At 46.2% G+C, this 16,133-nt stretch overlaps 1 protein-coding gene across 4 annotated transcripts; it reads right to left on the reverse strand.

Moving 5' to 3' along the window:
• Positions 1-371: 371 nt before the first annotated feature.
• ARFGAP2 (ARF GTPase activating protein 2) lies at positions 372-15,322 on the reverse strand. Of its 4 annotated transcripts, XM_088459468.1 has the most exons (16): positions 15,177-15,322; positions 14,949-15,021; positions 14,447-14,578; positions 13,679-13,759; positions 13,336-13,441; positions 13,207-13,263; positions 10,134-10,178; positions 9,647-9,699; positions 9,432-9,568; positions 9,221-9,352; positions 8,651-8,776; positions 8,365-8,502; positions 7,375-7,498; positions 3,081-3,174; positions 1,343-1,446; positions 372-1,245 (listed from the first exon to the last, which is right to left on the reverse strand). In XM_088459468.1, exons 2-16 carry the CDS (start codon positions 14,973-14,975, stop codon positions 1,225-1,227), a joined length of 1,377 nt encoding a protein of 458 aa, XP_088315594.1. In that variant the 5' UTR covers positions 14,976-15,021; positions 15,177-15,322; the 3' UTR covers positions 372-1,224. The 4 variants fall into 4 exon arrangements, with proteins under 4 accessions (XP_088315594.1, XP_088315597.1, XP_088315596.1 ...); XM_088459471.1 differs by lacking the exon at positions 13,679-13,759; XM_088459470.1 differs by lacking the exon at positions 13,207-13,263.
• Positions 15,323-16,133: the final 811 nt, after the last annotated feature.

The following is a 16,133-nucleotide window of genomic DNA, read 5'->3' on the forward strand; positions in this document are numbered from 1 at the left end:
CCAATGTCACTGTGTGCCCTGTGCACAGACTGTTATGTAGCCTATCCTATTGAACCTGGGCCCAAAGCCCCTCTCTCTCCCCCCTTACCGGCAGCGCACATGGTGCCACACCTATCTCTTGCATTGATTATGTAAATTTGTTTTTTTATTATTGTTCAACTTTAACTTGACGGATTGAGATGAAACTAAGTGCAGGTTATTTCCACTACACAATTTACATTTTCATGAGAATTAGTTCTGTAGTTTTTGCGCCAGCTTGGAATAAACAGACAGACACAACGTTCTTATTAAATTAGTATAGAAAGCAGCCAGCACATGGGACAACTTTCATAGCTTGTTCTCATACCGAAGAAAATTAGACAAGGGAGCCGTTGTGCCTCAGTATCTTTATTCATTTTTATCGGGTCAACACTGTATGTGATGTTCCAAGGGGCATGTAAGCTCAGAGTAATTACCATGCCCAACCTTGCACCGCTGGTAGGCAGCCACCAGTGCACCGAGAGACAACAAAATAAATACTCATGCAACCAGTCTGTAGTGAGTCTCTCCCGCCATACCAGGGACTGCGAAGTTTCTGAAAACACAACTACTCAATTCCCAGTCAGGTCCACTCGTCCAGACACAAATAATTCAAGTCACGAAAACTCATACAGAGACGTTAATAAAGCGGATAATAGGATACCTCAGCCATAAGAGATGCGCGGCCTCATCCAGACAGTAACAGTCGTCATTTTTCTAGAATGAGGTGCCCAACGTCTTCTCTACCACATTCATTCATATTAATGTCACATCCTGCCCGCAGCATTCAGGAAACGCGACACACACACACACACACACACACACTTACTTCATTTACGTTAGAGAGGTTCTGCAAAGCAGACCCCATATAGTCAATTCGCACTAACACGCAAGTTAAAAGCAGCGTCTCCAGGTGTCCCTGGCGGGGAGGAAGAGCAACAGGAGCCTCCGGGGAAGTCAGGAGCAGCTGATGGGCACAAGCACACTGTATGTGAGGAGAGACGTGCTCCTGTAGCGGATACCGTGTTACAAATTTAGGAATTCTGAGGTGAAGCGGCCATTTTCTAAAATGAAAAAGGGAGGGCATTCGCCACCAGCTCGATAGACACATTGCGTTCTCTTTTTCTGGCCCCTCCAACTCGCCAGCCCTTATCCGATGGCTACATGGGGAAGATGCTATAGAGATAGTTCCTCTTCCTTGAGGAGTTAATAGGAGCTGTATCGATCCTATGGGGGAGGAAAAGCAGATTGTGAACATTTCTTCTACATTACACAAAGCGGTCAGAGCGGGTGGGTGGGGGGACGGACGGGACGTGCGTGTTACCTGTAGAGAATTCATCACGCCGTTTGCCAGGACCGCCATCTTCCCTGCAACAGATTTCACTCCTTGCTTGAAGTTGGTGATGTCAGCAGACGGCAGCGCGTTACCTAGGGAGACTCCAGCTGTGAGACAACCAAGCCTACTCGCTAGATGTTATTATGTATGAGGCCTAATCAGGACAACGTATTAATAAAATGTTCAATGCACAGTTAGGGGTAAATTCAAATCGGTGCTATGGCCGTAAGGTGCCAGCATTCAGACTATTATTCCGGCACCTCGTGGCCAACAATGTTAGATATATAGAGGGGTATTCAATTATTTATTTTATTATTTATTACCAGTTATTTATATAGCGCACACATATTCCGCATCGCTTTACAGAGAATATTTGGCCATTCACATCAGTCCCTGCCCCAGTGGAGCTTACACTCTATATAATCCCTATCACATGCTCACACACACATACACACTAGGGTTAATTTTTTGCTGGGAGCCAATTAACTTACTAGTATATTTTTGGAGTGTGGGAGAAAACCGGAGCACCCGGAGGAAACCCACGCAAGCACAGGAAGAATATACAAACTCCGCACAGTTAGGGCCATGGTGGGAATTGAACCCACGACCTCAGTGCTGTGAGGCAGCAACGCTAACCATTACACCGTCTGTGCTGGCCCAGAGACCCTTTTTAATGCCTAGTAAATTAACATGTTAACGGCCGTTAACACATAGGATCCGTGAAGATTTCACGGACCTGTGTGTTAACAGGGTCTTTTCACCCTTTAACAACTTATTTATCCCCATTAAATGCAGCTTGTGGGCTGCCTTCGAGGGTAATTGATTAGTCCCCTCTCCCCCCCCTTAGAAGCCTTCTGTGTTTTCTGAAACCAATTACAGCCTGCGACTTGTGGAAGGTCCTTGATTCCTTTTGATTAGGCTCAGTGACAAATTTGGGAGGACATTGGGCTCAGTCTCCAATCTAGGGCTTAGAAAAGTACAAGCACCGCCTGTATCTCCAATGGTCTGTATTCTTATAAAGTGCAGTACAGAGTAAAAACCTTCAAGAGACGTCGGAATGTTTCAGGTGCAGAGGCTTGGAATAGAGTAGTCATGTAGTCACCATACCGCTGGACATAATACCGCTGGCTAAATCCCGACGCTTAACAGAATCCAGGCACCGGGGAAGAGGGGAGGGAGGGGTTTAGGTACCACCTCGGGGGTCTTAGGGTTAGGCACCACCCCGGGGGTCTTAGGGTTAGGCACCACTAAGGGAGGGTTAGGATAGGGAGAGGGTTAGGGTACTTACGAGCCCTGTTCGGCATTTTAACTCTTCTTTCACTGTCGGGATTTGATCAGTCGACATGCCATACCACACCCACTGGAGGTGATGCCAGTTTGTACAGTACTACCGCTATGTGGACTAAACATGGCTAAACTAAATGCATTTTATTTATTTTATGGTCCCTAAGTAGTGGCTTAATTTGGTGTCTTCCCAAACAGTAAACTTAAAAGGGCATGAAAGCCTTCCACAAGTGACAGATTGCAAAGCAGTCTCTGATCCCACACCTTGAATTTCCTAACTGATTGCAAGGACATTAGACTAATAACAGTAACAAAGATAACAGTATCACAGATATCACTCCCCAGTGCAATATATGCAAGCTATCTCAGCAACCCATGCAATAAATAGCTCTAACCTGGCTATGACGACACATGGCAGAACGCGTTGAGTGACAGCACTTACCTGCTGAGTTTAGCGAGTCTGCATCTCCAAAGAGGTCGGCGGAGCTTATAGACGTGCTAGAGGACAGCTGCTGCAGGCGGGATCTAGCTTCGTACTGTGGGGAGAAGAAACATCGTAGTCATTATCACACATATAGTCTTCAAAACTCTGCCGGTAGTCTGGCCAAGCAGCATATCCCAGACTGCGGACCTGGACGTGGGCCGTGACTTGCTCCAAGATTCCCTTTTTGGGATGGGGCTCATCTTAACCCAATGTCACATGTTTGTATGTTGAGAGCTATGATCTCTCCATACAGATTTCCTCTGTAATATTAAAATATTTAATGCAACATTATGAGCTGGAATTCAATAAGCCGTGGGATCTACCCCCTCACCTAATTGATCACGCCGCGTGGGGAACAGCTATTCAATTAATTAGCCTTTTCACCGTGCGGTAAACACTGGGTTAACATGCGCTGACCCGTCGATTCCGCATTTTTATATGGATTTTTTTACTGCAAGGAAAATCCCTGCCACTGATAATTAGCGCGCAGGGTTCCCGCAGCTAAATGATTCGGGCAACTTTAAAACTTCCGGAAATGGAAATCAACAATTTATTTGCAAGATATCAAGATATAGGCGACTCTCCTGCCTGCATAACACACTGATTACAGAACTACGTTAGCTAGGCAGCATTAATCCCACGAGAACATGTATGCATAGCAAGTGATACTTTCTTCTTCCTTTGGTGAATGAGACTTTAGCCATCGTATGGAAGTTTGTGTAGACCAAAGGAATATATCATATAATTTCATTATTAACTGTACTATTCGCTATCACCTGGAAGTTTGTGTGAACCAAAGAAATAATAATAATACTGTATCTACTGACTGAATTGTGGCCTAATCAACCAACTTGAAAGTAAAACCGATCTGGTACCTTATTGTATATACACAAGTCTCTTGTTCATTGGTTTTTATTCTATTCATGTTTAAAGGTATATTTCCTGTATTTTTATATTAAAGGGCAATTCACTTTTATCACCATCTGAGTGCGACTGTCTCCAGTTTCAGACTTTGCGCTACAACATTCAGGACAATTCTTGCTGCAGAACAGCATATAAACAGGACCATAGATTAGAACATTAGAAACGGATTAAATAGAAATCCTACAAGAATCACGGGATAAATATTTTGCAATATGTGAACCCAAACAAGCCAGGGGATAATCTAATCGTAAGTAATAAAATAATGATCTGACATGGAGTTAGATGTTGGTTTTGGACGAAGACATTTGTTGTGGTCCCACTTGTGTGGTCATCTCCTGGCTGCGGTAATAGGGCCTCATTGTCTAGTTGCTCGGCCAGAGTACCAACGGCAGGATCTCATCCTACGTTAGCTATCCATGTGTGGGGTGAAATTGGACAAGAGAGATCCACCAGTGGGACAGCCCGGCTTTCTTATTATAAGCGCGTTGTAGCAATCAAATACTTCTAATTCTTCTAGGAGATGCAGAAAATATTTCCCATGTTTGCCTTCTAAACAATAGCAACCACCAGTTTCCTAATCTTGTTAGTACATGGCTTGAAAGTGTACAGAGGACCTAACTCAGAGACGGAACTGCGTATTAATTTGCAACGCAGTTGTGAAAATATGCTAATGTCAGCAAAGATCGCCTGAGCATTAAGACGCCCACTGCGGCCTTCTTACCTGCGTGCGACGACGCATACCTACGTAAACATCGGTAACATCGGCGGCCATCTTACACTTGCGGCAGATCTGACCTGTTGCAGCCACGGAAGCTCTTCTGACACGCAGAGCTGCCTATGCAAATCGCAGTGGCTAATTTATGCTCGCCCATGTAATGACGTTTAAATGGACAGGCACGCACCAGCGTTTTTGTGACCACTCCCCATTACCAGCCCTAGATGCTGGCATCTCTGGATCGGGCCCAGTGTAACTTAGGCAGCACCAGTCTACAGAAGGGTTGGTGGGAGAGAGGGACATAAACCTGACGCTGCCTTATAGATGCTCTCTGCCTAGTTGCAGCTGACAAACGGTTACAGGAGTTTATGGCTGAAAGCACAGAGGACCCGGTCATGCAGTGCAAATGCTCATATATTATGAAAGACTGAGCAAGACGAGCAGTGCGTGCAAGGACATTAGGCTGGTGCTTTCCACGCCAATGAATCACACAATGTCCTAGGGGGGAAAACATGGGCTTTGTGCAAATGTATGAAATGGTGAAAGTCTATTCAGTAAAGAGACAGCACTCAGTCAAATCAGACTCTACTATAAAGGAAAGCTTCACTTTCAGAAACATAATCAGTAATGAACCTATACATTCTTAACCCTGGGGTATAGAGAGCACTGACAGGAGGATGGGCACATTATAAACACCAGCAATCGCTTAAGCTCCTCCCCCTCTACACCCCATTGGCTGCCTGTATTTTTCTAGCAAAGCCACAAAGGACATAAGTAAGAGGGGAGAGAACACGTTTCCCAATGAGACTAATTACCCTAAGAAGGATAATAGAGAGAACAAAGAAATAAACAAGCACATATGTAAACGGAGGGTACCCACTGTAACCACTGGATATAGAGGACAAGATTTAAGGCAAGTTAAAAATAATTAAATTAATAAATCACATTTTCTCAATCGTTCCATGAGGGGACACTGGGGATGCCCTAAAACATAAGGTGTGATGGCAGAACCTTGTGACTAAAACTAGCATCACTGGAAGCTAAAGTAGGGGGATTGGTAGGGGATGTGGCCATAATCCCGACCGCTGGGGTTCCGGCGTTCAGAATACCAGCATCGGAATCCCGGAAGTAAGTAGCAAGGGTAGGGGGAGGGTTAGAGTTAGGCACTAGGGGGGAGGGGAGTGTTAGGTTTAGGGTGCAGGGAAGGGAAGGTTAGGTTCAGGCACCCTTTAGGGTTGGGTTAGGCATTAGGTGGAGGTATAGGCACTAAGTGGGGTGGGTTAGATTTGGGTGCGGGGAGGTTAGGTTTAGGCACCAGGGAGGGAGGGTATTCATGTACTATTACCGACTGGTATCAGTATCCTAACCCTGTCGGGATGCCGGGGCATTGGGAATCTGACCACCGGGATCCCGAGCACTGGCATCCTGTACCCAACCCATTGGTAGCGGCAGCACAGTTGTTCAGCCAAGACCCCATGCCACACTGCCCAAATGGCTCCCACCGATCCAGGTGCATGTGCCCCCACATTTTTAGGAACAGAAAGTAATCCTGGTAAGTAACTCACCAGGCAATGGCACATTTATATTCATCTAACCTCTCTTATGAACAATGTACAGGACAAGAGGTCACCATCCTGTGCACTTTCCAAGCCTTATGGCCATAACTATCAGTGCCCTTATGGTGGTCCAGAGAACGAAAAGCACCCTCCATCTTATTATCCCAGATCTAAGGACAGTATCACAATGTCCTTATTTAGACTTGGAGACCACCTTGGGCTGAGGTGAAGGTTTGGTTCTTAAATAAGCTACATAAAGATAAATTGGCAGCTATAGGAAAAGCCTGAATCCCAGGCACCCAATGATGGTATAGAGAGGGGAAAGGTAGCTGGAGCCTTCTGCCTGCAAGTTAGAACTGCTTAATCGTCCCAGAATCCCATCAATGAATGAGAAACTTTAATACTGTATTAAAAAGTTGAGCCCAGGTAGAAGAACCCACATTGGAGGCTCCGTGTAGCCCTCCCCTGCTAATTGTATTATCACACATCTAAACCTTTTCCTACCATTCATCCTCCCCAACCAGATGCAACTTCAGTTAATGAATGACTTCGAGGCCTCTCGTCTTACTTCTCAGAGTAGCAGATAACTGGGTGCCTCAACCACTTGTTTTATTAACTGGTCTTTGAGAATATGACCCCCGTTGATAATTATTTGCCTACTTTTTTTTTGTTCTATAATAAAGTGGGTGAACAAGATAAATGGATCTAGTTGCTATGTTCCTAGTGAGCCATCGGATCACACGGGGCTATTGTGGTTACTGTGATCAGCCAAGGACAGGTTGTGCCAATTAGCTGCAATTTGATGGCGGATCCAGATCAGATAGTGATGGGAACTGTGATCTCTAAAAAAAAAACCCAAAAGGGGTAACATTGATGTAACATTACAAAACAGTTTATCCACATAGCCGTGTCCCATGGCCAGCTCACACCGTATAAATATAGAAGGTCTTTACCAAATCCCACAAGTACACAATGACTTTTGAAAATATAAAAAACAAAACTCGGTTTCCTTCCCTTCCTCTGAGAAGATACAAGGACGCGTGTGCAGTGGGCTCACCTCAGCATCCTGCTCTCTCCCAAAGAACATGTCCGAGGAGATGGCTTTGGCGCTAGCAAATTTCATGCGTGCTTCGCTGGACTCTGGGGTTGGAGTGGTCTCTGGTTTTCTCCGGTTAGCAGGTCTGTGGTGGATGGACACATGGTTTACTGGTCAGCAACACATATACTTCTGCTAATGAAACACAACATATGTGCCCCCAATATTACTCAATGCCAGATTGTGCCCTTCACCCCTGCCCTCGACATTCGACGTTTTGCATGGCAATGATCCCTGCCATGCAAAATGTCCGTTATAAGATCCTGAAGGTAAGTTTTAGGGCAAGGTTTAGGGTTAGGCACTAGGGTGACAGTTAGGGTTAGGCTGCAAGAGCGGAGGGATAGGGTTACGTTGCAGGAAAGGTGGGTTAGGGTTCGTTTACTTACCTGCAGGAGTCTGTATTTCACCCATCGGGATCCCGGTATCTGTATCGCGAATGCCGGCATTCTGTACGCCGCGACTGCGCAGCCAGCTGTGATATCCTATGCATACCGTGGGCCTCATTCAAAGCTGCACGCAAAGCAGGCGCATTCGCAATTTTTGGCACTGCCCTTGCGTCCAATGGTGCCCGGGGCATAGTTATGCCTCTCTGCAGACTAATCAGAGTTGCACGCCAGTCAGCACCATCGCCACTTGAGTCTCACTGGGCAGCACGTAAGTTAAGCGTGCCACGAGCGCAGAGACAGAAGTGTGGGCTGTTGGACAATGCAGATACACGTTGACTACAGACGTATCTTTTGCACAAAGAATAAGGCTGGTACAAATGTGCGCCGGTAATGATGACCGTTGCGCACACACGGGCAGATGTATAGGGGCAATGAAGTAAACTCTGGATAGAGAGGAAGATCCGTATTTATATCCGAGTGCACAATGCGGCTTCTTGGTGTGTGACGCTGAACCAGGCCCAATGCGCCTGAAAGCCAAAGCGTCACCAGAAAGCAGAACACTCACCTGTCTCGTGCTGGTTGAATACTAGAGATGGTCACCTCACGCTCGTCCTCGCCTTTATCCACGGACCCCCATGTTGAGGTCTCAGTTTCCCACTGTGAGCTAAAGCCTTCTCCTAGCGAGAATGGGTTGTCTTTGTATCTGAGGAGTAAAAAAACCCAGTCAGCCTCCAGGAAACCCACAATAGAGGTAAAACCGTCACAAAGGTCACAATAAATGAGAAATTCTCCTGCCCAGTTCTTAACAGAACACATTCTATAGTGCAACATGCTGTAAACTGGACACGTACTTAGGGGGACCAGCGGTAAAGCTGGCATCTTCCAGGAGGTCCAGCTGAGAACGGGAGGATTTCGTAGCGACGGGCGTCTCCTGCTCAATCACCTGCATCTCCGTCAGAACAGAGTGTGAGATCGAACTGTAAAAACAAAGAAATGACTGCATGAGAAATTTAAATAAAGTTTATACAAAAGATAACGCTGATAAAAAAATAAAATAAAAATCAGTACGTAGTAAATTGAACTGGCCACCTATAGCCAGGAGAGGCAGCCGTTCTGCTGGCTCATCCAACACTCACTGATTGAGGACAATGGATCCTAATGAGTATCAATGGGATTCAGTCTCAGAAACATTGGTACAGCCCACAATAGGACTTCCTCCACTTTGTGAGGGCAGTAATAGAACCTTCACCAGATCCTGAATCTAGATTTGCCTGGTCACCATGACAATGTGCTTACTATATGTTTTTAGTACACATAAAACAAGTACAAAGAGAGGATTCTGTGCCCCAATGACCTGTAAGAGTTTATGTGCTATAGTAAAGGTACGGTACTGTGTATAAGAGAATGCACATATTACATACCTGCGGGACGCCAAGCCCATACCCAACCGCTCAGCCTGCTCTCTCTTCTTCCCTTCCAGGTTCTGCAGCTTCTTCTCCTCCTTCTTCCGGTCTATCTGGAGCTCGTGGTAGGCCAGTCTCATGGAGGAGACGCTAGACGGAGAGTATGAGTGAGACCGTGGAGCTGTGCGCGCACAAAATGAGAGGGGGGGGGGGTAACCGGAATACTTACAGGGACTCTTCTGCTTCTTTCCGTAGCTCCGCGGCCTGCTGCTCCCTTAGCTTCTCCGTCACCTGTGCCCGTCGCTCGATCTCACTGAAACTCTGACTGCTCACTTTCTGGGCACCGAGTCCTTTCTTGGCACCCAGCTGGAAGACAGGGCAATGTGAGCGATGCCATCCCATGACGCACGCGCCAGGGGTCTCCATTCATATAAAGATACTCACCCCTTTCTTAGCAGCTGCGGGTTTCTTCTTCCCAATGAGAGATGGTTTCACTTCTAGAAGAAAGTGGCATAAGTAGGACAGGGCTGTGACAGGCATGCATTCGGTGTTAGGATACAAAGGGCAGAGTGCCAGCACTGCAGTGTACCCCGTGCAAGAAACCATCTAAGGTTAGTACCGCAGGATCCGGCACAGAAGGAGTACGTCTTGCTGTGCACAAAGTCACCGTAGGATGGGTACACATGGGCGACTTCGCACCGGCAACAGGGACCCATCGGCATTACCCATGTGTAGCTCCATTTAGATCAATGCGTGGATTATGCCATAGGAATCAGAACGGTCCATATTGCAACAGCAAAAGTCACCGATGTGCAGCCCCGTCTTACGGGTGACATGACAATCTAGGCTCAGGCACCTCCAGGCTAACAAAATGCACAGACATGCCAAGCACACGCAGCCAGAGCCGGCCAATCAGTCACCATCTGGTCACCTGTGCTGGGGGTCAGCTTCTGGTCAGAAAGGCACATGGCCAGGTCTAAGGAAGAAAGGGAACACGTATGTACGCTCAGTAGATGTAGGGGACACAAGAGCTGTCTAGTAACAGGAACGCGGCTGTGGAAAAGCCAGCCCCCGTCTACTTTATTTGGGTGGTTTCCCAATTATTTGGGGAAAGAGCATATTTAGTGTTCATTCTAGCACCCTGCACCTGTCACAACCCGTGCAGTTCCTCTTTCCTGCCTGGGGTGTCGCTCTCTGCTCTGGTGCTTCTAGCACACTCAGCTAATGCAACAAACGTCTGAGATACAGACCAGTGTGTGCTAGAAACACCAGAGCAGAGAGTGACCACCCCGGTGAGGAAAGAGGAACTGCAACAGGTTGTGACAGGTGCTGGGTGCTAGATTGAATACTACATATTGGATGCATTTTATACCCATTGCAAGAAACAATAAGAGGCAAACACACTTAAATACTGAATAAAATATGTAAGACCTTCATTTCCAAACAAACACTTTATAGTGGATGCATGAACATTTGCTTGGACATGAGCAGGGTGGCAGAAACTTCCATCTTAGCAGCGGAATAAGCCGTTCTGCAGAACCGTAGACGGTAAGGCGATATAACCTTTGCAATTCCCTGGAATGGCATGCTGCACTGTATTTTCAACCTGCCAGAATTACTGCGCTATAAATACAGGTAGGTGGGATAACAATTACGTCCGTTCCTTCCACTCTGTGATGTGGTAGGGTAATAGTAAAGAAAACGCTCTGCTTTTACCATTATCTGACCCGATATTATAGTGCATACAAGACGCCTATCTTATTTTGACATTAAGGGGAAATTTCAACTCTGAGCGATCGCCGTAAATTTCCGGTTTTCAACCATTTTCCCATCAACTTGTCACCACCAACATCAGTTTTTACCCCTCGCACCCCATAGAAGTGCGCAATAAAATTTGTGATGTTGAGTTACCGTAATTCTGAGTGATGTGCGCAGCAGCATATTGCACGTAATATAAAAGCAAACTAACAAACACCTGGTGATCAGGTTTATGGACTTCAGTCTAATGGTTCAGAAGAGAAACAAAAGCCCCACTGCTTCACTCCTCTCATTGGACGGATGTGGGTATTATTGTGTATAAAAAAAAGGATAGTCCTTGTTAATATGTTGTGTATAAGACATTTTAACAAAAGGATTGTGATATCTATATGTCTGATTGGTCTTGGCAAAGCTTTGTAGAAGAAGGGTGTCAAGAAGAGGGAAACATAGTATCCTAGAAAGAGTGGCGCTTGTGCAATATGGCAGGATGGAAAGCTGGTTTATCATTCCAAACTGCATATACTGCAGATAGCTGTGGATTCATTCACTCAAACAGTTCGTGCAGACAGCCTTTTGTGTGCTAAACAAACTCTGCCTATCACTTCACCGGGACAGGACAGCACCACCACCGGAGGCATGAGGTTGTGTACAAAACAATGCTACGGATTAAGTGGACCCTCTTGTTTCCAATGCTAGGTGATTATCCCCACCCTGTTAAATCTGAGGTTAATGTAAAAATTGCATGAGGGTTTATGCACTTCAGTGTTGGACAGCAGGCAGCATTGCGGTCACAAGATCATCATGACCAGAAATAAATCCCCTTTATGTCCTCTTTCTTGTGCTCGATATATGCTATATGCTAACTGGATGTAAACACACAGAAGGGGCGTCAGATGCCAATCAGAATAACACGTGGCTTCAACAAAATTCCCTGATTAGATTACAAGGGACAGAGAACACAGATGTACTAGGAGTAGGTGCAATATGGCGTTAATGATTTGTGTCTTCTCAGAAATGTCATGCACGTCTCATGGAGGCACTTACAGACAGGCCCCTAATAATTCCATATAGCTCTCACTGCTCTATAGTATACATGCCGCCTGAAACTGGTTATGGGAATTCATTACCAACACACAACTGTATCTTCAACTTGACATACGAGAACAATCTTGTTAAATGTGACAACATGCTGCGTTTAACGTTTATGTCCACTGTGTTTTATCCTTTAGTGCCCAGACCAAACAAGGTTTAGAAGGTGTGCCAGTTCATCCGCAATAACTTATTTCATGGTCTACCATGGACTCGCATATCGGCTAATTACAGTAGTGCCGGCAGGACGAGATGTGACATTCTGGGAACTTATGGTCTGATTCAGACCCGCTTGCGAACGCACAGCGCTCGCAAGCGGGTCGATGGTCCCCCACTGCGCATGCTGGAGCCGGCTCCAGCGTGCGCGAGACCGGCCAGCGAAGGGCGCTGTGTCGTTACGGGTCTCGCACCAAAGCGGGGCAGTTGACGATGGTGATTGACAGCTTGCCACGTTTTTGGGGCGGCCAGGGGGGGTGGCTGAGCAGACGGAGGTGTTTGTGGGCAGCCCTGCCGTTTGTGGACAGCCCTACTGACATCACTCGTGATGTCAGTAGGTGGACTTCCTGCTCTATTAGAGCAGGAAATCCCCTGGGGCTTGCGACCAGGAGACCCTACCACAAGGGTCTCGTCGCTAGCCCGATGGTCGCGATGGTCTTGACCATCGCGACCATCACCTGGCCGCTCGCATAAGCTGTGGGTGGTCACCCACAGCTATGCGAGCGGCCAGAAGGCTGTCTTTAAAATAAAAAAAAAGGGACGCCGTGATTCATAGCGAGTGCTCTCAAAGAGCGTCCGGCTCTGAATCAGGCCCTTAGTCCCCTCTCTTCCCCCAGAGCACAATACAAATGACCAGTACTTTGGGATTAGCATTCAGACATTACTGGTCTGTGTTGAGTCAACAAATTTCAATTCTAAACAAATGTAGCGGTAAGGCCAACTTTATGTATCTGTGCCTCTTCCACCACACTACAAAGGCCACACAACACTTATGCGGCTAAACCTGTTAAATGAGCCATTCTATAATGTTACAGTGACTCGTATGCTGGTCCGAAATCCCACTCCTGATCTCAGCGGCCTGATATGGGATCTCTGAGTCACTCAAAATGACAGCCGCAAATAAAAATGAGAAGGGATAAGGACAGAGACGACTCCCTTACCCAGTGTAGCTTTGGGTGATGTGCTGAGATGATCAACACAGGGACCAGACTCAGCACCTGCAAGACCAATAATGAGTATTAGGCAGGACAGCAGAGAGGCACCGTTACAAAAGCAGAGTATACACTTACAAGGTGTCTCGCTGCTTGCAGGGGCACCGGTGGGTAGTTTTGCTGCTGGTGGGCGTGTGTCCGATATTGGTTCTACTACTGGTGCTGCCTCCCAGGAGCTGGAAGACTACAAAACAATACAGTTAGACTTTTCCAAGTGTATCCATCACCTACTCAGAGCTAAACCAATGAGAATGTGGCCTACACTGACAGCTAAGGCCCTAAGTGCCTCATGCCTCTGCGATGCCAGAAGTGCCTAGTGAATTGCATTCCCATGACTATAGCCAACACTAACTGTCAGCCTGTGCTATGTAAGAGACAGTTACACTTTTAGCTCATTAATGATAGGAATTATAGAGCATACCTGGGTTAGCTCAGCAAAAAAGTCGGATTCCTTCTTCTCTGGCGAGTTTGCAAGGGAACAATTCATGCCGTCTATCCAAAGCTAGAGAGGAGAACAGCACAGGCACTATACAGCTCCCGTCAGTACACATAACCAATGCACGCCTACGTTCACATAGCGCACGTGTATAACACATAGCCGGTAATAAACGCTCCCATCACTGATTTTTGGTAAATGCAGCATTTAATTTAAACCTCAGAAACTTGCTGGTATTTAACAATCATGATGTATTAAAAGCGTTCAGGCTTTCTTCAGCAACAGAAGGCTGCCATCTCAACCGAGAACATTAAGTAAGGTCTTCATTGAAAACAACAGACCCAAACTTATAACCACAGATTATTTACCACTTTCTATAAATATTAATAAGAACAGGACTCCCTGAGGGAGTGACAGCAGCCGCTGTTTAGAGAATTCTTGTTAATTAAGCCTCAGCCATAAACACCAATGAAACAGCGCCCCCCATAAACAAAATAAGGAAAAAAATGCTAGAACGCTCATTGCAGTGACAGAACAAGCTCCAATACTTCTGGTTGGCCAAGCTGGGGTCCTAGGAGGCTGGAGCGGCATCACCTAAATTTGTTATGGTGTCTGGTGATGCCGGATTTCCTGCTTGTTCACCATTAATAATCTATAGCTTTATGTATGTGCCAGACGAAACTGTTATAAGTACCAATTACTTCTTTTACAATGATCGATGTAGGAGCGGAAAGTCCCTTAAAGAGCACTCACTTCAGCGTCATGTTTAGACATGGCGGTGGTGGCCAGTTGCCGGATCTTCTCCCGGTACATCTGAGCGCTACGACTGTTGTACTTGGCATTTGTGTCGTTGGTGGTGCAGCCATGCTGGTGGAAGAACGCGTTCTGCAAGAGCACAACAAAACGGTCTACAAATGCAGATCAGCAAACGTATCGATAACAAATGAAAGCTTATAAACCATTATAGTCTTCATACTAGCTTCCTGCACATGTCACAACCCGTGCAGTTGCTCTTTCCTGCCTGGGGGTGTCGCTCTCTGTTCTGGTGCTTCTGACACACTCTGGTCTGTATCTCAGCAGTTTGTTGAATCAGCTGAGTGTGCTAGAAGCACCAGAGCAGAGAGCGACACCCCAGGCAGGAAAGAGCAACTGCACGGGTTGTGACAGGTGCAGGAAGCTAAAATGAAGACTAGATTATCTGCAAAATGAGACAAGAAGCCCTTGCCAACAAACGTCCCAACCAAGAGGTACTTACTGCATTGGCATTGCCTCCAACTTGCATACACCTCAACTGAAACCAGCTCCAGTTGGAATCCAGCTCAGTTGACCTGTTGGTGAGACATCAAAGTCAACATCCCATTATCACATCTGGGCAGAGACACGAAGTCAAAATGATGCCGAATATGCTTAGAAACCCACTACATATGGTCCCAGGTTAACGTCACACAGCGCCGGTCTACCTGTTGCATCTATCGTCACTCACCTGATGAAACTGAGATGAACGCCCAGAGACCTGTGTATGCCCGAGCAATCGATGCATAGAAACACTCCATAGGTGATACTGGCCCAGCTAGGATTCTTAGCACCACAGTCAAAGCAGGACTAAGACAAAACAAGAGGTAATATAAAAAACAGCAGCGTAGGAATAACCTGCAGCAGAAAAGCTATAACACGGCATCATGGAAAATCAGTCAGCAATCCATGTATCTGTCATCACCATTCAATGGGAAACGCGCATATTTACAGATTAAGGGGTCTATTTACTAAGCAGTGTTAGGAGACAGTGGAAAGTGATAAGAAATCAGCTCCCAACTGCCATCTCACAGGCTGTGTTTGAAAAATGACAGTTGGGAGCTGATTGGCTGGTACCTCATCACTTTCCACTCTGTCTCCTAACACTGCTTAGTAAATAGACCCCTATAGCTGAAGTGCTATGTGGAACCTGCATGTTGCCACATTTACAAACCAGAATGTAGCAATGTACTAGCAGCTGGGTTTGCAGAACTTTTACATTCATGAACCCTATTGTGGCTGTAGGAGTCATTTCCCATTTCTCTCTCTGTATTATTTTTTTATTCTGTTTTTCTAGAAGAGGCTATAGGAATTTCGAACATCATAACTATAACCTATTAAGTCTACATGGTTCTTTATCAATCGCTTGTACACTATGTAGACAAAAGCGATTGGACAGCCGTGCACAAGCCAGTAATGTGGCGGTTTCGCAGGTTAGGCCCATTCACTTGTAGTTCTATGGAAACAACAAAATGTTTTTATCGGGACGACAATGTCATGTTTCCAGAGCGACGCTAGACTGGTATACAGAGGATTCGGTAACCAGGATGGACTGGCCAGCTCAGAGTCCAGATCTTATCCCACTGAGAACCTCTGGGAGGAATTGGAGCGACGGGTGCGTTCTATGCCGAATCGACCTTCAGTGTCA

The sequence above is a fragment of the Taudactylus pleione genome, unplaced genomic scaffold (genome assembly GCF_031769625.1).
Source record: "Taudactylus pleione unplaced genomic scaffold, aTauple2 ptg000911l, whole genome shotgun sequence".
Taxonomy (NCBI): Eukaryota; Metazoa; Chordata; class Amphibia; order Anura; family Myobatrachidae; genus Taudactylus; species Taudactylus pleione.

Coding starts and splice junctions, on each gene's coding strand:
- ARFGAP2 (XM_088459468.1), bottom strand. CDS start 14,975: ATGCAAGTTGGAGGCAATGCCAATGCA. Junction 10,179..13,206: donor ATCACCCAAAGCTACACTGG/GTAAGGGAGTCG, acceptor TTTCTTCCTTAG/ACCTGGCCATGTGCCTTTCT. Junction 7,499..8,364: donor ATTCAACCAGCACGAGACAG/GTGAGTGTTCTG, acceptor CATCCACCACAG/ACCTGCTAACCGGAGAAAAC.